Genomic DNA, 22,823 nt, shown 5'->3' with positions numbered 1-22,823 from the left:
TTCGTTACTTCGACATTTCGCCTCGCCGACACGAACATACGAAATGGCAGAAATCAGAAACCATAGATTTGAGATACCATAAATTCAGAAAAACGTCAACATTTTACGCTGAAAGATGTATAGATATTTCAGTAATAAACTTGAAATACATCTGTTAAGATAAAATCACAATAGCTTACTATTATCTTTACCTTTAAACTTTGTTGTAAATTTTGTACTTTTGAAAGCATTAGGAATGTCTTTCCCTTGTCAGTCTTCATTAGCAGTGGACAATTTATTTAAAGAATTGCTTGTCTCCTCTTCTTCATGAACATTCATTACGATAAGTAAGGCTATGAATATGTCACTGTCTATCCGTCTTTTAATAAATGTTCCCTCTTCCAGTTTTCGTTTTATCTTTATTTCCAGTAGTGATTGGAATTCATATTTAGTTACAAGAACAAATCTCCCGAAAAGAGAAAGGACAGGTAGTTTTCTCTTTTTACTATAAGTTTTAATTAATGATGTCGCCTCGGGAAGATCCGCAGTCAAAAAGCATTTGTTTCATTTTTTGTGTAAATTATGGTAAAAGACCAAATGTCAGTTTATTTTGCTTCAGTCGAAAAAATAGATACTTTTTGCAACAACTATTGTCTGACATTATTGCACTGAAAAAAGATTCAATGTTGATCACAGTTAGTACAATTTTCAACAGAATTTCGGGCAAATATGAATCAAAACCCGTGAGAGTATCCATAGAACTATCCATTTTGTAAGACGGTATTTTCCAACGATTTAAAAAATAATTGAAAGATAGATATAATATTCTGTATTCTCTTATGCTATATTGTGTTTATGTAAATTTTATCTCTCGTTGGGATCCCATTACGTGTTAGCAATTTAAGTGACACAAGAAAATACATAAAGCTAAAAATAAAAAAGACCTTGACCGCGAGGTAACTAAATACTATTTTATGATTCATGAAGCCAATAAAAATGGAGTATCTGATTTATGAAATATGTAGCCTAATTTGCCTATTTGTTATTTAGTACAAATAGTTACATTTTACAGAAATAACTGTTCTAAATTATTGTCGGAGTATTCGTTCTCTTCAGCTGTAAAACGTTTAGACTGAATCGGAATACCGAAGTAGATTGTAATATATTTTTCAGTTTTTGAAAAATAACTCGCTATTATAATGGTTTTACCTTAATATTAGGAAAATAAGGATTGCTATTTGGCTATTGGACTCACCCTGGCGCAGCGGCGGTCTTCGACGACATTGTTGTCTACGCCGTCGCCGTCGATATCGCTTTTTATTGCATGTTTGTGGCAAGCTTCTCAATTTCATTTAATCCTCTTAACTACTACCCATATGGTTACCAAACCTCAGGTAAGGATTGCTCATGTTAAGGGTCAGGCATCAATTACTTTAGGAACAGGTACGCCAAGTTCGAGTCACAGTGGTCAGCTATTATTATAGTCTTGGTTGAAATGTAACAACACAATTCTCAATTTCACTGTATCTCCATAAACTAACTTTACGTCAAAACGTTTCTTAGAATCTCCCAATCGCCCCTTTCCCACCACTTCTACTCATCCACTCACCGAGACTTCTATTTTTAAGCTGCAAGGACCAGACACGATCATTTTTTTTGCCGCGACCATCCCCTAGATATGTGCTCGTATAATCGTTAAAACATGAAAAAGATGTCTTTCGAAAATGTAACAGTTTTAACATGCAATTTGATAAATAAGAAATTGTGTTATGAAAAATCACTATCGTATATACCAGTCTACCATACAAGTCGGTCTTGCAGATTATTTCTACCAGTTCCAATGGTAGTGTTTCTTCATTTTCAGCTTATTATATGGGTTGCGTCATCAATGTGCAATTACATTGGCACTTTATTTCTTGTTTACGCACGTACCCACACACGCACGCAAGCAATGCAAAAAACCCAACTGATCCTGATAGTTTACATGGTGGTTTTTGTAAGCTTACGTTGTCACGTTTCCCCTAACGTCACGTTAAAAAGTTCAGTGGGCCGTCATGACAAAAAAATACGGGCACGCGACGGAATAACATATATAATCGATCGACGCGGCAGCACAATTTCGTTACTTTATATAGTAACATTGGTTACAATACAATAATGAATAATTTAGCTGATTATTAACATGGACTCATATTATGTATAAAATAGAAAAAGTGGAAACTCCACATTAAATGTTTGGTGAATAAATATAAGAAAGAACGTTTTTCGCATCATTTTTCTTTAATAATGTAAAGTGATATATCCATAGTTACACATTTGAGATAATCACGTGTTTGTTTCGAATTATTGCATGATGGACCGGAGAAAGGTAAAATGAATTAGAAGTACAAAAAAAATGCCCAGACAGATAATTAGGTGATTCTCCAAAGCTATATTTGTAAACGATAGTTTTTCTATTGAATTATGAAACTCGTCCATTTATCGAAGCCTTCTATTGATACAAGTTACTATTCACGTCTCGTAATACTGAAATTTGACTAGTAATTCATTTTCATAAACCACATGTTTGTACTACGAGTCAGTTTTGAAAATGTACACCTTTGCTAAATGTAACGCCTGCTTGTTACGCATTATTGTTTATGACTATCAATACAAATTTAACCAGTATTCTCCAAACAAAATGTAGACCAATTCAACCAAGTGTAGGAACAATATTTCATTTCTGACCGGATTCAATTTAACAAGGATATCAATAGGATGTTTAAGTCAGCATTAAATGTTCAATTTATATGAATAACATTATTACAATTAACTTATATCAGCTGGTGTCAGCAAATAAAAGTGTTACACTAGACAGGGAATCTGTAATACCATTTATCAAAGCAAAATATAGTATAGGTCCAAGTACGGAGCCCTGTGGTATGCTGGCATTGAAACGTCTTTCGGTCCAACAACGAATACACTATTTTCGACTAGAGATCAGTTCATAGGATTTCCAGTAAGTCCGTATACCTTAAGTTTAAAAAAAGTCTCAAATGGAAACAAATATCACAAAAACAATGAATAGAGTTATCTTTACGTGCACTGCTTTTCTGTTTTGACTTGCAAGTGCAAAACTAAGTTACTGAAAAATATAATTACATCGGTCTTAAGTAATCATATTGTTATAATGTTGTTATGAGATATGTTATATACGACAACAATAATAATGACATAAACAGTGTCTTGTGACTGTAATACATTAATCAATGAAAAAAAAACAAGCACCTTTTGAAAGCTTACATTAATTTTGTTGAATAAAATTCTCATCTAATGTCTGAAATGGACATTAATTAACATTAATACTGTTCTAAGCAGTTGTTTGAACATTTGGTGATCCCAGTTAGTCTGACAATACGTCCGACATTTCCTGTTTCAAAAGAAAGTATTGTGCATGTTGGGCGACATTAAGCCAGAATAACGCCGAACTACAAATACGTGATCACACGGAAACTCCCGACTGATATTACGTGTTCCCTACCTTAAAGTCAATTTTAAAACGATGCCAGACTGGAATTGTTATTATTTGTTCACTGTTATGTCAATACACTTAGCGCAAAAATATTTGATAGGATATTTAAAGTTTTAATCATGGGAGCGCAAACAAAAAAACCTAATAATATAGAGCGGCAAATCTGATCAACAACTTTCAACTTTGGTGGAAAAAATGTTAGGCGAAAGCAAAACACAAAATTTTACATAGTCTAAAGACAAATAAAATTTGCCTTTTGGAAAGCAAGCAGACAAATAATCTTTAAAGACGAAAAATCACAGCATTTGCTTTGATGGCATAAGACATAAATGTACAAGCGCATGGTCCTTGTTTGATTAATTTTCATCCTGAAGTCAATTTTCTTCTCGTTCCAACAAATCAGCAAGATGCCCTTGATTGCATTGCCTAAGGCAATCTTTGAATTCTGTATATCCGCGTTTTCCTTTCATCATGATCTTTCGCAGTATTGCTCTATTTTTTTCTGACGTCAGTGGTGTTTCCTGTAAGATATATTTAAACATTGTTTGATAGAACGTATAGTCTTTAATTGTACGAATAAGTTAATAATAAAGGAAACTATTTTAGAAATTGGAATAAAACATGTTTGATTAAAATAGAGGTTTTATTTTATATTCATTGATCAGGAGCATTTAATTGTAAGGGATTACATGGATTCATATTGTGAGTACATAAGCCCAACTGTAATGGTTATTTCATAAGAAAAATAAGAGGAAGGAACTTTGATCAGAAAATGCATTTCTTTGGAGTAAAACACAAATTAACAATTATACTGAGGGCTTTTCAATGAAAACGGTTAAAATACCTGTATATCTCTTTTTTCTACATATGTAAGAAATCTACTCTCATGAAGTTTATCTAATAGCAGCTCAGGAGACATTTTCTCTACAAACGTGCTTGTACACCTTGTCAGCCGTTTCTTATATTGTTCATTTTCTGAAATAAAAACACAAGGTCTTATAAGCTAAATTTAAACAAAAATAATTTTATAAAATTTTACTGAACAAAATTTTGAATTTCATCTCATTTGCAGTATGTATTTTGTCTCATTATGTCATTCTTTGATATCGCTGTCAATAAACAATAACCTTCTAATAGTTTAGAGTTATTCTCCGGATAAAAGTATCATGGTTAAATTGTTTCTGCACTTTTCCTAATTATACATTATCTTTGTATGCATTTTTGATAAATGCCTTCTGCATAATTAAGAAATTTGAATGGGGCAACTGTATTTAATAAATGGAGGTAAAATGGTAAGCATTGTAGAGCTATGTTTTGTGTACAATGCAATTTCTCACGATGAGAGGTCATTGTGTAAATGTTTAACAAAACCTAACCGATAGTTCTGGAGTTTTTCTTCGGACAAAAGTACAAAAGTGCTATAGGTACATATGATAACAATAGTTAAAAAGTAAGCAAGGAAGAGTTATGGTTATTGTACAATACAGCTTTCTTAAGTGTCCTCTTTCTTTGTATGCAGTTGCATTAATTCACAACAGCTCTGATGGAGAAGTGGTCTGGAAAAGTTATAAAGGCGTTATTCCAAAATATAAGAATGATAGAGTTATTCTTTTTATACACTGCACTTCCTTTAATGCCCTCTATCATTGTGCTAGGTTTTTACAAAATTCTTGAATAGAGTCAAATAAATGGTCCGACAGGGAAGTGTCCATTTTCAGCTGGTCAGACGGTTGGACGGATTGACGGACAAAAGTATTAATGCTGGGCTTCCGTCAAAAGGCTTGGCTCAAATAATTGACTTATTGCCGTGTACCTTACGTTGTTCTCAATATTTTACATTTTCACAAATGTAATGTCAGAAATGAGATTTAACGAGTTTATTGAATGTGTATTTATACTCCTAAGTTAGCAAAGTTGAATTTAACTGAATTTGAATATATTCTTAAACTTTAATAGAAAAGTCACAAACTAGTTTCGCCGTGAATGGCTCATGAGGGTGTCTAAATATATAACAATAAAAGAAAGGGGATTAATTCAATAGTTCTGACGTTGACGTGAAGGAAACAAGGGATGTAATTTTGACGTCAAACAGAGAAGTTAAAGACGTTATGACGTTATTTATCTATTTGTATCATGTGAATTGTTCCGCATGTTTAATAAACAGTAAATAAAGCATTTTTCTTTTGTTAATCTAGCTGATAAACTGTTCGTTTTCATTTCATAAAATTGGAATATAGTAAATTGTGGCTCTTTTGTACAGCAAATGTCTATATGACTACTTACAGGTAGTTGTCTTACCGATGGGTCTCTAATTTGTTTGTTGAGAATAAATTGTTCTTCTAGTTCTTAATTTGTCTCCTGTTTGACCTATGTAATATTCAGGGCAGCCGTTACAAGTCATAACATAAAAGACATTTTTCACATCACAGGACATGTTTTCATTTACATGAAATATTTTTCCATTAAAGTTAAATGAATTAGTTTCTTCTATTTGTTTCCATATATGCATTTGATATCAAAGCCCTACGACCTATGAGTCTGTTTTGATTTTAACTATATCTCTAAATCAAAACTATCTCTATAAATTCTTTGTATCATCGAGATCCTGTTAACTTTCAGAAAGAAAATATATAGCTTATCTTGTCCGAATCAGGTAAAAAGACTAAAATTTCACTGCTGATTTGTTAGACATGATAATGCAATTAGAGTTTATATGCAAATGTTGAATCAGTGCAAATGTCGAGTACGATTCGGGTGTGTATATGAAGCAGCATCGAAATTCATCTTTCTGGGTTAGTGGACTTGTTGTGAAATTACACGTTCGTTTGTACTGCTAGGCGCTTTGCCATAATTGGATATAATTCGTCCGAAGACACACTGTTTTGAGCTGAGTGAGATTACACCGGATTCTTGTTTGCATTTAAAGATGAGAGAACTTCCGTGCATAAGTATATGATCGTCCGAACACCTGTTCAGGAACACCTGCTCCACATATAAATTAGTCATACAAGTATTACAGTTTTATATCTTTTGCCTGTGATTGTTTTATCCTCTTTGCAAGGAATTAGTACAACGGGGCCACTAGAACTGAAGAAAATAGCATATGAAACCGTCTTTGCACTTGTTGTCATATTTTTTTGCAATGCCCGACCTTGTCTGACTTCTATTTAGTTTATGCGACGCTGAGGCTCAAAGTAATAAACCCATGTTTCATCCCCAGCGAGCAACTCGCAAATGTTTTTGAAATTACAGTTTTTGCATTTTGTCAACAGTATTTTGGTGCAATTACAACACTTGAACTTTCGGTCTAGTGTCAACAATTGAAGGACCTATCTAGCACAAACTTTCTTTAATTTCAAATGGCCAGTCAGACTATGATGATCGGTCCATTCTGAATGCTAATAATGGAAAATAGTATATCGATGATCTTCTTCTATCATACCCAAAACGGCAGCAATATTTTCCTTTGTTGCGACAACAACAGGCCTGTCCGAAAGGTTACTATCTTGAAGTTTATTATGACTCCCTTGAAATGTTTAACGGGAAGAAAGCTGAGCTTAATGTCAATACAAAACTACCATGTATACGAAACAATTCAGAAATATCACAGATGTATCGCTTTGTAGAACAGCATAGCACTGCAAGATGTTGATTATTTTGCTTTACATCAAAATGGAAAAAGTTGGAAATCACAGGTCACGCAGTACGGCATAAATGAATTATTGCAGGTTTAGCTTGATCAAGCTTGTTCATGAACGATAGTGGAAATGCATGCCACCGCCCATGGCCTCTAGCCCCGGGTTGAGCAGTTCGCAACATTTACACATGTTATAAGTAAAAAATACAATTTATAGAAACCTGCAGATGTATTCGAGTAGTGTGTACGCGAAACCTTCAATGATACACAAATTGCTATTCCATGAATAGCTGGGCATCGTGCCTTGTTAATATAACAGGTTTGCCACAACCGCAAAAAGAATGGACAGAACTAAACAACGTGAAATTAGAAAGAGGATCTGAGGTTATGGAGCCTGTATATTAAAGAAACTGCCAAGACAAAATTAACAAGAGATCACAGAGTGATCTTGGCGCCCACCATTGAGCCATTTTTGAATGTTCCAAATTTCAAGACTAGCTCAAAATCCTAAAAATAGGTAACTATGTCAGAATCCAGGTCTTATCACTGGTTAAAATCAAGGTCAAAGTTCATTTCGGTACACAAAACTGTGCATGTGGTCCATGCATGCGGTCCAAATTTGAAATCTGTAGCTTGAGAAATGTGAAAGTAGGTCACTAGATCAATTTCAAGGTCAAAGCTCATTTTGGTACACCAAACTATGCTTGTGCTTCAGATTTGAAGACTGTAGCTTGAGAAATGTGAAAGTAGGTACTAGATAAAAATCAAGGTCAAATATCAATTCAGAACACAAAACTATGCATGTGGTCCAAATTTGAAGCCTGTAGCTTGAGAAATGTGAAAGTAGGTCACTAGTCAATCTCAAGGTCAAAGTTCATTTCGGTACACAAAACTATGCATGTGGTCCAAATTTGAGGGCTGTAGCTTGAGAAATGTGGAAGTAGGTCACTAGGTCAAAATTTAGATCAAATTTCATTTCGGAACACAAAACTATGCATGCGGTCCAAATTTGAAGCCTGTACCTTCAAATATGTGAAAATAGGTCACTAGGTCAATCTCAAGGTCAAAGTTTATTTCGGCACACAAACCTATGCATGTGGTCTAAATTTGGAGGCTGTAGCTACAGATATGTGAAAGTAGGTCACTAGGTCAAGATCAATGTCAAATTTCAATTCAGAACACAAAACTATGCAAGTGGTCCAAATTTGAAGCCTGTAGCTTGAGAAATGTGAAAGTTGGTCACTAGGTCAAAATGAAGGTAAAAAATCATTTCGGTGCACATAATTATGCATGTGGTCCAAATTTTAAGGTTGTAGCTTGAGAAAGGTGAAAGTAGGTCACTAGATCAAAATCAAGGTCAAATTTCATTTCGGAACACAACACAATGCATGTGGTCCAGATTTGAAGCCTGTACCTTAACAAATGTGAAAGTAGGTCACAAGGTCAATGTCAAGGTCAAAGTTTATTTTGGTACACAAACCTATGCATGTGATCAAATTTGAAGGTTGTAGCTACAGAAATGTGAAAGTAGGTCACTAGATCAATGTCAAAGTTCATTTCGTTACATAAACCTATGCATGTGGTCCAATTTTGAAGAAATGTGAAAGTAGGTCACTAGGTCAAGATCAATGTGAACTCAAGGTTAATCTAGCCGCTAAAAACTATACATGTGGTCCAAATTTAAATGTTGTAAGTTAAAAACAAAAAAGTAGGTCACTAGATCAAAATAAATGACCTTGACCCTAAACAAGAGAGATGACATGACACCATAAATGAGTTATATGCAGTATTATTCTTTCTTATTATGGAAACAGAGAATGCACATATAATTACTTATATTATAACTAACAAGATGGTCAGGATGACCCTGAATCGCTCACCTGAGTAATTTCAGCCACATGTTTAAAATGCCAAACTGATGCTAAAATATCAGAAAGTAGGTCAGTAGGTCATATTCATGGTCACTGAAAGTCAGTTTTAAGATCGGTGTGCAAAACTGTATATGTCATCCAAATTTCAAGGCTGTATATCAAAAAACAAGAAAGTAGGTCAGTAGGTCACATTCAAGGTCACGGAAAGTCAGTATTAAGCTGTATCTTAAGAAATAAGAAAGTAGGTCAGTAGGTCAAGGTCAAGTGACCACCTAATAACTTGGGATCATTAGGTAATTTTAATTACACAGTCTAGGAAATATGATCTGATAATTTTTAAGTATTTTTTCCTAAATAACTTATGAATTATACATATAACAAGTGACCCCCGGGGCGGGGCCTCATTTCACCCCAGGGGCAAATAGGCAATGATACATACCAACTATCAAAGGCCTTGACCTTGAAAATTCAGACAAAAAGGTTTTTATTTTTTCTTTCCTATATAAGATTTTTAAAGTTTTTCCTATACAAGTCTATATAAACCAAGTTACCCGGACCTGGGCGGGGTCATATTTGACCCTAGAGGGATATTTTGAACAATCTTAGTAGAGGACCACTAGATGATGCTACATACAAAATATCAAAGCCCTAGGCCCTGTGATTAAAGACAAGCATATTTTCAAAGTTTTTCCTTATAGAAGTCTATATTTAAAATGTGACCCCCAGGGCGGGACCATATTTGACCCTAGGGGGATAATTTGAAAAAACTTGGTAGAGGACTATTAAATGATGCTACATACCAAATATCAAAGCACCAGGCCCTGAGGTTTTGGACAAGAAGATTTTTAAAGTGCTTCCCCGTATAGGTCTATATAAACCATGTGACCTCCGGGGCGGGACCATATTTGACGCTAGGGGGATATTTTGAACAAACTTGATAGAGAACCACTAGATGATGCTACATTACAAATATCAAAGCCCTAGGCTTTGTGGTTTTGGACAAGAAGATTTTCAAAGTTTTTTCCTATATAAGTCTATATAAACCATGTGACCCCCGGGGCGGGACCATATTTGACCCTAGGGAAATAATTTGAACACTCTTGGTAGAGGACCACTAGATGATGCTACATACTAAATATCAAAGCCCTAGGCCTTGTGGTTTTGGATAAGATTTTCAACAAAGTTTTTCCCTATATAAATCTATGTAAATTATATTAGAAATCAAAATAAACAAAGGGCCATACCTCACTCAAAAATTGTTAAACCCGTCTGATTTTCAGCGGGACATAACTAGGGTACTAATAAATTATTCTGACAAAGTTTGGTCAAAATCCCCCCCAGTAGTTTCTGAGGAGATGTGATAACGCGAAATTGTTAACGGACGGAAGGACGGAAGGACCACGGACGCAGAGTGATTTGAATAGCCCACCATCTGATGACGGTGGGCCAAAAAGCAGGCACTCTATCCAAGTTGTGATGAAACAATACCAAAAGCTATTAAAGCAGTATTGAAATTAACCTAGCAGAAACGTACAAGCCAGCTGGAAAATTAAACAGTACAGTAACACAGTATAAATGTCGTGATGAATGATCTGAAGAGATAGAAAAATTACAGACCTAATTATAAGTATTGGTAGACCTTTGCGGCTGCCAAACGACACACACAACGCTTTCCTACATTACCTAATAACGTTCAACACAAACATTAGTAACGTATACAAACCACTTTTATTTTCTTTGGATGCAGGGTGTACAGAAGCATTTGGAAAGTGATCAGACCTTTCTTGTATATCAAGCAAAGTATTCACAATTTGCTCGGATGTTGGATTAATAATAATAATAATAATATAATAATAATAATTTGGCAAAAATAAATCATCTCATTGTATCTACTGTGCCTTTGCAGTGTAGATTTTTCAACACTGAACATAAACGATGGAGTGCAATTTAGCATATGAAAAAAGAACCTAGGTGCTATTCGTAATAAACATTGAGATTTCCCGTGATTCCTATATCAAAAATAGTTTTTGTAGTTTATATAAGAGTATTACCTTTCATTTCTAGTTCAGCATTGGCTGTATTCACTTCCACCACTGAATATTCAAGATTGTAATCATCTTGGCTCACATGTAAACTTGAATCTAAATGTAATACGTAATATTCATTTCAGATTTGAAAGTATTCAAAGCAGACTTTTTCTTGATAATACGTTAATACTTAAACAATATTTTCCATTTACATTAAGATATACTAGGCAGTGTAAGCAAACCTATCTTTTCTACAGAGGATAATTGAATAATCTGTAAAGAATAATATATGTGACAGATTCAGTGAAATTTCTTGATTTTATATACCTCATGACAAAAACAACGCTTTTCTACACTACTTGATATAATAACTTACATCACAATCAATAGTAACTTATAAAACCTCTTTTACTTTCAGGAGATGTTGAGGGTACAATAGCAGAATCAAAAAGTTCAGACCTTTCCATCAAATAAAGCAAAGTATTCATAATTTCATCGCGTGTCGGAAATCTGGTTCCTTCAAGCAAATATAAGTTAGTGCAGATTTAGACTATACTTTTGATTAATAAATTATAAAAGACTTTTATTGCGATGCAGCAAAAATATACCATTTTATTATATATATATTTATATTTTTGCACTTGCAGAGTTTCATGAAAATCAACTGTCGAGTGCAATTCACTTTAGCATTCCGAGATTCCAGTATCATTAATAGGGAATCGATCCGCGTCGAAAATTGGGTTCGATCCCTCTACGTTAGCATGCGATATATACCGAAAGAGATATACTATCAAATAAAAAAAATGACATTACGGCACGTGCACAGATCGTCTGATTTCGGATCGTTTTGGAAGAACACGCTTTTTACTAGTTCATAATAAGCGTCCATGGTAAGCGTTTTGCATATTAAATTAGTACAATATGGGCAGGGTTGGTATTTTTATTCCAAAATCTATTGTTAAATTACAAAGGCATATTTCTTGGCAAGCTGATTGACTGTAACGATTCCCGATATATATTAGTTTATGTAGTTAATATACGAGTATCACCTTTCATTTCTTGTTCAGCTTTTGCTGTATTCACTTCTACCTCTAAATATCGCAGCTTTTGAACAACTTCACTTACATTGAAGCTGGAGTCTAAATATAAAATATAACATTCATTTCAAATTAAGAAATATTTGTGGACAGTTATAACATATAGTACGTGAATTCATATACAGTATTACGCAAATTCATTTACTTTGTATTTGATCTAAGTACCAGGTAGTGTAAGCAAGTAAACAGTTTCTATTTTACATGTCATTAATCGAAAGCCCTTTAAAGAGTAATATCTATAACGGTCTTTATTAAAATATATCAGGAAATTCACATAATAGTTGTGATGTCAAACATTTTCACATTTAAAATGTGTTTAATTTTTATTTACTTACAATCACTATCTGTTTCTGGCAAATTATTCATCGAGTGATTAGATAAAGCCAGTTTTGGTTGAGTTATTGCACTGTTGCCCCCTGATGTTCCCTGGAAAACAGTTTGGAATAGAAGTGTTCATACTTTTTTGTTAATGCCATTTCAAATTGCGCACCATTAAAAGGAACTACAACTGCAAATTTAGTATGTTTAATTTTTTAAAGTGTCGTAATTAGTATAAAGTGCTCTCAGAAAGGTGCATAACTGCCTGTTTTGACGTATCGAACAACATAGAACAAGACCTTTGAGATGTGTAATTGTTATTGTTAGTCTGTGTGAAAAATATTGTATAAAACCGCCCCATTACTCATTGCAGAAGATCAGTGTTTCTACCCAGGTGCCCGCCCGTAATAATATGCACCAAGGTGTACCTTGCATTTCTTCCTCAACCATCAAAGCTAGAAAGTAACTGTATGACTATGACTATGATTGTATCGGTGTGACGTTACAAAAAACAACCAAACAAAACTAAATATGAAAAAATAACAAAAAGCTGATGTGGAATTATTCCAGTTAATACCCTCAAATCGGCAAGTTCCAAGAATAAGCAAACATATATACACATTTCATTTGACAAAACATTGATTTACAGTCTTTGTACACAATATTCTTATTGCGAAAATATCACCAATGTTATGTTTTGTTTATCGTTTTTCATCATAAAAAAATTGCTTGGGGTCTAAAATGTCCAGATCAGATTATCAAGAAGTTAAGCTCCTACCACTTACGTCCACCTTCACACAGTTTTAAAAAATAAGAGTTTATTGAAAAAGGGTTTGTTCAAATTCTACATTGCATAAAATATTTTAATCCGAACCGTAAAATTCAAGTATTGTTATCAGTTTTCGTTGTAGTTTTTGCAAAAGATATATTAAAACAATGTAAACCCTTAACTTCTCAAATCAGCTAATAGAAGTTCCGCATGTAAAAGATGAATTAGCAAGATAGTGTTATTAATCAAACATACCATGGGTTTATAACTCTGGCGACTTTGCTGCTGACACTTGATATACTCGGGTCCTTTTAGCCTGATAATGTACGAACAATTAGGGAAGTATGTGGCATGTTCTTTTATAGGGTCATCTCCAGAACCCCAGTCTTTCAAACCGCCATCACACGTGAAACAACGACACAAATCTTCACTTCCTTCAGTAAGATTTTAAGTTTAGAAATTTACGTAAACATTTTAAACGCTCATATATATTAATATCATTATAGGGCTATCGTATTCATTTCTTTCTCTATGCCCTAAAGATCAATAACAGTAGCATCTGAAACAACAGCGCAAGTCTCCATTTTCTTCAGTAATATTTAAAACACTGATACATACGTACCATTTAAACTGTACCTGTAGTAAGAAGTATCTGTCCTTCCTATAACTATGCTCCCTCTGATATTTTGTGCTTGAACTTAAATACCTGTTACACCTTTATATGTATTTAAATGATATGATATATTTGTCATTTTTTTTGTGGTGTACTGATAGTTGTTCACATGAATGACAACATCTGCGAAATCTTGTCTTAGTTTTGGCTAACTAACAAATTCAGAAGGTAAGCTGTTCTCAGCAAATATCTTACGCTTATTCTAAAGAGGTATTGGATTAGAAATGTGTTGTACACAATAAATCACGTCGTTATTTGAAGGCGAAACTGTAGAAACTTAGGTACATATTTAGTCAAATTGTCTTTTTTCTGCGTTGGTTTTAAATATACAACTTTAACTTGATCAGACTAGTAAAATATCCTTAAGCCATAATTTAAGCAGCTAAACTATCCCACATAGCTTTATCACAAACCACGTAGTCTCTACAGAACGAGTAGTTCAAATATAAGTAAAATAGCAATTGGTCCAATATTATGTATTTCAAATGTGTTGTGAAACAAATGAACCATTAGCCTTAAAAATACATTTCAATCTAAGAATCTGTATCCATAAGGTTATTTTACCTGTATAAAACAATCCTGCTACAGCAAGTTGTTGAACAGGCACCTGAATGTGTTGTGGAAAACTTATGAATGACAACAGTCTTGCTTCCCTCGTCTTATACCTCGGTGAGCGGATTTTATATGGTAGTTTGTGTGAAGCAATTGATACTATTTCATTGTTGTCGTCTGTTTTAAAGATAATTCACATAATATTTGCATCTTTTAGAAACAGTTTACGCATATATACAGTCGACCCTTGTTTATGCGTCAATCATCATCATAGGCTTTTAGTGAACTGCTTGTGAATTTTAAGCGATCTTAAGGCGAGTTCTGATGGTTCTATCCAAAATAAGTGTCGATAAGATTTCATATTGCAAAATGGAGTAGTTTGTTATCATTGAATTTACACAGGTTAAAGGATGCGCCCAAATGTCTAACTCTTTTGTGTCACATGTTATAATGAAAGGCTATGTGATTCTTGAAGTAAAATGTGTTCAATACGGTGTCAAATAGCCTATATTGCCTTACTTAATATATTTCCTGTATATCAATTCCACTGATATACTGACTGTAAGTAGGTCTTTATCTAAAGATAGGAAACATCGGTCTTCCTTCAAGTCTAAGCGAAAGTAATATTATACAATTGTTAAATGCACATAAGACGGTCGTACTCTATCATTTAACGTAGCGGAACGTTCATGACATTAAAAAAAAGAAATTACCCATAAGCGATATCGGAATTATTTCGACCTAACTGAGAGCCACGTGAACTTATATTTCTATTAACGTCTAAGAATGCCGAATGAGAATACGTTATCACACGTATACAATGTCAATAGCTAGACGGGTTTTGTTATAATAAAATGTCTTACCAGATGTCAGTGCCAGCTGTAAATAAAACATTGGCACAGTATATTAGATTGACAACCTACTTACTGAGAAAGTAGCAATAGTACTTGTAAACGCGAACGGCCTAAGATTTGAAATTACAGGGTTTCAAAAATAGATAATAAAGTATGTAAGAAAATAATGAACACTATGTAGACTGTTTTGAATATAAAAAATTGTTTACAAGGCTGTCACAAGCATAATGCTCAGTAACAGAAATTACATCCTACTCAAATACTACAAACTATAACAATTTATGAAAAGAAAAACACCACTAATAACTAGATTTCCTAAATATATTCCTTATTGAGAAATAAGCTATACTTTATAATACAGACTACAAAAATATAATTAAGAGTATTTTGAATTCTAGGTATTATTCAAGACAGACATAAACATATTATTCAGTAACACCCTAATCATATTGTTAAGCTTAAAAAAAAAAAAAAAAAAAAAAAAAAAAAAAAAAAAAAATATATATATATATATATATATATATATATATATATATATATATATATTATTTTAAAAAAGGTGACAATAACGACCTAAAGCAACAAATAACAACAACTTGCTTTTCTTGAATCTTGAGATTTACATAATTGTTGTACTTTTCTTCTCCTAACCCTTATCAAATAAGACAGCTATTAAAATATGATTCAATTTATACATTTTCGATGATAAACATTTTGCACTACGGACTTTTCTCACATTTTTACATTCAGGGACTATTACCGTCAAGTTTCCAGTTATATTACTCATTCATAATTTAATATGATTATCTGTTTATTGTGTTTTTGTTTACTTGTGAACTTCTGTCAGTATAAAATAAGGTATTTATTGTTATAGCTTTGTGATTCAGGCAGGTACAAATGTTTTGATGCAATATCTCATTTTTTTTCGATTGAAATGAGATGTGAAATAAATATTTTCAGACCTGCATAATACCACAATCATTACTGTGATGATTCGCTGTAATGCTCAAATAAACAGTTAACAGAAGACAAAATTATTTGCCGAAACATTCCTTATTTTTGTTTGACTGACACAGTAATGAGTTAGCGACCTTATGCAAGAAGAAAAAAAGATAAACGGCTTGTCCCATACCTTTATTCTATCTATTCTATTCTTTCCAAACTTCTTTACGATGAAATCACACGAGGACGAATGTTTCACGTGTTCAGTAAGGACATCATCTTCTCGTACCCAATCTTTCAATCCTATCCCACACTGGTGGCACCGCACCAGATCTTGATTACCTGTGATTGTAGCCATATAATATGCAATAGCTGAGTTACTCTATTGTACATTTTCGACAATGAAACACTTAATGGTGTAAGAGTCATTGCAAAAGCAGATTTTTTTTGTTTTTATATTTTCAATAGTATATGATCATATAATTCACACTGTCTCCTATAAAAAAGACGTTAAACCCGAACACACACACACACACACGCACACACACGCACGCACGCACGCACGCACACGCACGCACGCACGCGCACGCACGCACGCACGCACGCACACACGCACACACACACACAAAAACACACACACACACACAAAAAAACACACACACACACTGTCTCTTATATAATTATCAAATTACGTTACAGAACACTTTATTGAGGTAGTATGTTTAGGACATGCAATTACGTTTTTTAGGATTTATTTTAGGATTTAATTATCTTGAGCGCTCAACATCTTATCTCGTGCGCACGACATCTTATCTTGAGAGATCAACATATTATCTTGAGCGATCAACATATTATCTTGAGCGATCAACATCTTATCTCGAGCGATCAACATCTTATCTTGAGCGATCAATATCTTATTTTGAGCGATCAACATATTATCTCGAGTGATCAACATCTTTTCTCGGTCATCTTATCAATATATATTAAGGACCTTTGTGTGAATTCAGATCATTAGTAAAAACATACGGCTGCCACCGTTTTAGTTTTTGTTTCGATTATACGTTTAACCGTTTCACATGTTTGCAGGGCTAGAAATTTAAATACGCAAACTGATAAAAAAGGCAGCAAAAATGAGTGATGATGCAAAGAAATAAATTAAAGTCCTTTTCAAAAAAAAAAAAAAAATAGTATGTAGGCTTCGCCCATATATTAAAGAATTTCCTTGTTTTCCCTTAATTCATGCATGCAACTTTTCTGCGCGAATTTATCAGTCGAACTGAAATTTGTTGCTTTTCTAACATGCAGTATGCATCATTGGTTATGTTCATTTGATTTTGAAGATAGGATGACCAATTATATGCATTGCTCTCCCAAATGTTGTGATAAATTTGTACATATACCAGTGGGAAGTTTAAATAACAGTGGAATAGGCGGGACCCTCATTAACAACTTGTCCGTATGTTTTACTGATGACCTAAATGCAAACACAAAGGACCTTAATATATATAAATAAGATGTCGTGCGCACAAGATAAGATGTTGATCGCTCAAGATAATATGTTGATATCCCGAGATGACATGTTGATCGCTCAAGATAATATGTTGATCACTCGAGATAAGATGTTGATCGCTCAAGATAAGATGTCGTGCGCACGAAATAAGATGTTGATCACTCGAGATAAGTTGTTGATCGCTCAAGATAATATGTTGACTGCTCGAGATAAGATATTGATCGCTCGAGATAATATGTTGATCGCTCGAGATAAGATGTTGATCGCTCGAGATAAGATGTTGATCGCTCAAGATAATATGTTGATCGCTCAAGATAATATGTTGATCGCTCGAGATAAAATGTTGATCGCTCAAGATAAGACGTTGATCGCTCAAGATAATATGTTGATCGCTCGAGAGAAGATGTTGATCGCTCGAGATAATATGCTGATCGCTCAAGATAAGATGTTGATCGCTCAAGATAATATGCTGATCGCTCGAGATAATATGTTGATCGCTCGATATAAGATGTTGATCGCTCAAGATAAGATGTTGATTGCTCGAGTTAAGATGTTGGTCGCTCGAGATAATATGCTGATCGCTCAAGATAAGATATTGATCGCTCAAGATAATACGTTGATCGCTCGAGATAAGATGTTGATTGCTCAAGATAAGATGTAGTGCGCACGAAATAAGATGTTGATCGCTCAAATTAAGATGATGATCGCTCAAGATAATATGTTGATCGCTCGAGATAAGATGTTGATCGCTCAAGATAATATGTTGATCGTTCAAGATAATATGTTGATCGCTCAAGATAATATGTTGATCGCTCAAGATAATATGTTGATCGCTCAAGATGATATGTTGATCGCTCGAGATAAGATGTCGTGCGCACGAGATAAGATGTTGATCTCTCAAGATAATATGTTGATCGCTCGAGATAAGATGTTGATCGCTCAAGATAATATGTTGATCGCTCGAGATAAGATGTTGGTTGCTCAAGGTAAGATGTCGTGCGCACGAGATAAGATGTTTATCGCTCAAGATAAGATGCCGTGCGCACGAGATAATCTAATCTTAAAAACATAACACATGTCCTAAACATACCACCGTACTTTATACATATAGATTAGCATTTTTGAAAAGGAATCATTTCTGAAAACAGAATAAAATTTGCTCAAGTAACTATCACTTGGGTATGAAAAAAAATCATTAATGCGAAACCTTTTTTTTTCGTGTAAGATTCTCATATTTTGAAGTAGATTTAACATTCATTGATGGTTAACGTGTGCATATGATTAGGTATGTGGAGACTGGTACATTTCCCTTTCTCTACCCTCTACATATTTTAAATTGATTAAAAAGTAGCGTATTTTCTGAAAATCTAAATCACAAAGTTGTAATTCGGAATCTTTCGGAACTGTTGACACAGGTAACGGAATAATGAAATTTGTAACAGACAAGCCTCTTTTATTATACGTGAATATCATAGCAGTCTGACCAACCAAACTGACTGAAGCACAAGAAGTCTGAATAAAGTTATTAAGTGAACAATCACGACTTGACCCACTACAGATATCTTATGACAGGTGTACTCAACAATCCGTATGAAATCTTACATTACTTATCTGTGTTTGCATACGAACCCAACTTAATGTTTTAGCCATTATCACAAATATTATACAATCAATGTTTCTATTTAAAGTTAATATGAAATATAAAGTACTATAAATATTGTCTGCCATTACCGCTTAAACAATAATGGGTTACCAAAAAAACATTCTTTATTTAATATATTGTTAAGGGTTTGATACTTACTTTTATAAAATCTTACTAATGTAATATACTAATTGGTTTAGTGATTTTATGTGTGATTGGTAATTTACATATTCAAAAATGAAGTTTGTTTCTCAGATTAAACTATTATGATAACAATTGCTATGCGCTTTATTGATCCTTTCTCGGTAAAAAACGTCACTCTCACCACTTCTGCTTTAAGGCTTATGATAAATTCACCTGATGTGACATTATGAGATACATTTAAAGTTAGGTAACATCTACAAGTTCGACAGTAAAAGTTCGTCCCAAATATGTAAATGCATTTGATTTGTATGAATGCTTTTGATATTCAATCGATATGTAAGACAAATAATCTCAATTCCATGAATCCATGAGTGGTACTTAAGACTATACTAGATGATATTTGATAACCAAATAGTATAATACCTGTAAAGAAAAATCCGCATTCTGCTAATAGAAAGGGCTCTGGTTTGTTGTCAACAGACCATCTGGGTGTAGAGAACGATGCCTGCCTCTTTTGTTGTTCCATATAATCAGGATATCTTGGAGGTTTTGTATGAATTTGGGCCCTATGGCCTGATGTTACTACATTGCTATTGATTGCTGTCTGCCTGTCGTATGAAATATCCGGAGCTGAGTAAACATTTGTTTGTTCTACACCAGAAAATCCACTGCCAATAGACCCTGAGGCCGCATGTCTAGGATAGTGTTCAAATGACGATTGTCTTGCATTAGTTTCTGTAACTTGTGTAAGATATTTTTCTGGATATTTTGGCCGGTTATATTGATTTCTGTCATAAGGAAATACAATAATTTCCAAGTCAACCAAAGTCGTAGTGTGAGGAATACGTGGAAAAACCGGTGACAATTTTGGAGCATCTGTGAATTTAATATGGCATTTTACTACAACTACAATTCATTCGAAATTTACAAATAATCTTTATCAAAAAGTTTGCTATATATATCTACACACAAAATATTTTTATTTATTTATTTTGTTGGGTTTAACGTCGCATCAACACACTTAAAGATCATAGTTTTAGTAACAAATACTATGAGCCAGTATTTTCATATGTACCTTAGTATAAATAGTAACAAAAGGCATAAATTACAGAAATATCGGTTTACATGCTAAAGTGCGCCGATAACATGTAAGTCACACTTCAGATCCCTGCGCGTTCTAACGACAACGTCATATAACACTTTATATGAAACAAATGTTAATAAACGGCAATGACATATGAAAAATTACAGAGATCCGGGAAATTTATATATACATGGGTTCAATGGCTATAACGTACAATTCAGTCTTATATAACTTATTTTGAAGACCCAACGGCATATTACCGTAACAAGACAACATTCAAATACATAAATTAAGATAGTATTTATTTAATATGCAAACCTAATATACGTCTTTAATAAAACGCTTTTATTGTCACTGGTAGCAGCTACTGACTATAAATTACCGTTCTGAAATTTAAGCAGACCCTATAGTGCCTTGTTTTATCTTTACAAAAAGCGTTTTAACTCGACGTATTTGAAACGAATGAACTATGAAGTAATTTAGTAATTATGGTTGAAGGTAGTATCTCTTATGTTAGCTTAGTAAAAATGTTACTCAGCGGCCTGCTTATTACTACAGTGTCGCAACAAATACTACAAGATAAAGCTGTTTGAAAGGTACAGGGCATAACCCATATTTCTATTTTTGCAAAGATCTGGCAAATTTTAAGATTAAATTTATCTCTTAATGGCTAATAACTCTAATCTATACCGAAACACGTAATATATATGTATCATAGACATATCAAACAGCTTTTATTTAGAAGTAAAATTGCAACAGCTTGTTCCAAGCTTGCCGCTCAACTTGTCAGTAAGTCACAAAGCTACCAAAGTGAAAAAAAATATTGTGCTCGAAACGTTGTTTACAAGCAAAATTCTATCATAATACCGGCCTGTCGGACGGACTTCAATCCTATAAAAGAGCGTACTAGAATCGCTATCAACATTTGTATTAATGCTGCACGAATCAAAGTACTCCTTTTGATATTTAACCTTAATATCGGTCCGTAAAACACATTGCAAAATATTGGAACTACAAAACTTCTTCGAGATACCAAAACTTCAGCATTTCATTAAGGATTTATTGGATTTGTTAACATTTCCTTTCAGAAATCAAACATGAACTATACATCTATTAAGTTAAGATAACCATAGCTTACTAAATAAATTGTCTTTACCTTTTAGCATTGTTGTAGAATAACTGCCAGCCTCTTCCCCATTAGCAGTCTTTACAATTAGCAATGCAATGAATATGTCGAAGTCAATCCGCCTTTTTATCAACACCCCCTCGTCTAGTTTTCGTTTTATATTTATTCCCAGTAGTTCTAAGATTTCATTTTTAGTTACAAGAACTAATTTCCCGAAAACAGAAAAGATAAGCATTTCTCTCTTTTCACTGAAAGTTTTCAATAATGATGCCGTCTCAGTGTTTGCTAAGGATATTCCGCTGTCAAATAGTATTTGCTCCATTTTAGATGTTATTTGTGACAGAAGACCAATTGTCAATTTATTCTGTTTCAAACGAAATAATACGCGCTTTTTGAAACAATATTTACCAGACACTATGACACTGAAAATAGATTCAATATTGCTCGCAGTTAACTCAGTTTCTAACAGCATTTCAAGCAAGCATGAATCAACTTCTGTGAGAGTATCCATAGAACTATCCATTTTGCAATACTAAATACTTCCACTATTTAAGTTATTAATTGTAAATATAATTAAATGAGTGAATATATATTAATTTGCAATATATTGTAGCTGTTAGCGGGTCTTTACTGGGATCCCACTACGTGTTATTAAATATAGTAAGACTGGAAAGTACATAATGCTAAAAATAAATAAACTGATAAAGAAGATTACATTGTTCAGTTATGAATTATCATCTTGCATTTGAAATACAACTCTCAAAGTTTGAATGCTAAAAATGAATCAATGGCGCATTATGCTTCTGTTATAAATATTTGATATTTTCACAAGACAGTGTGTCTTAAGTGTTTGGCTTCAAACAATCGTCACTGAAGAATACAAAATGCTGCTCTCCTGCAGTAAATGTACAGTATAACTTCGTATACCGGTATCATGTGGATAGTTTACTTTTAACAGTCCTGTTAAAAAGGTCCATTCAAGCGCATGAAGCGTATACTTATACATTGAATATAACGGTGTTTAATTTCAGTATTTGGAGTAACGATTGATCCGAATACACATTTAAATGAAAGGTATGCTACCTTA

At 33.6% G+C, this 22,823-nt stretch overlaps 1 protein-coding gene across 1 annotated transcript; it reads right to left on the bottom strand.

Moving 5' to 3' along the window:
- Positions 1-2,240: 2,240 nt before the first annotated feature.
- On the bottom strand, positions 2,241-22,363 carry LOC123539229 (baculoviral IAP repeat-containing protein 3-like). Its single transcript, XM_053536289.1, has 11 exons — positions 21,767-22,363; positions 19,950-20,402; positions 16,421-16,572; positions 15,298-15,313; positions 14,447-14,611; positions 13,465-13,643; positions 12,458-12,548; positions 12,075-12,164; positions 11,050-11,139; positions 4,335-4,465; positions 2,241-4,011 (listed from the first exon to the last, which is right to left on the bottom strand). Exons 1-11 carry the CDS (start codon positions 22,257-22,259, stop codon positions 3,865-3,867), a joined length of 2,007 nt encoding a protein of 668 aa, XP_053392264.1. The 5' UTR covers positions 22,260-22,363; the 3' UTR covers positions 2,241-3,864.
- Between the last annotated feature and the right edge of the window lie 460 nt (positions 22,364-22,823).

This window comes from Mercenaria mercenaria, unplaced genomic scaffold (assembly GCF_021730395.1).
Source record: "Mercenaria mercenaria strain notata unplaced genomic scaffold, MADL_Memer_1 contig_894, whole genome shotgun sequence".
Lineage (NCBI taxonomy): Eukaryota > Metazoa > Mollusca > Bivalvia > Venerida > Veneridae > Mercenaria > Mercenaria mercenaria.
The sequence above is the reverse complement of the archived record's forward strand: the minus strand, read 5'-3'. Positions and strand labels throughout refer to the sequence as shown.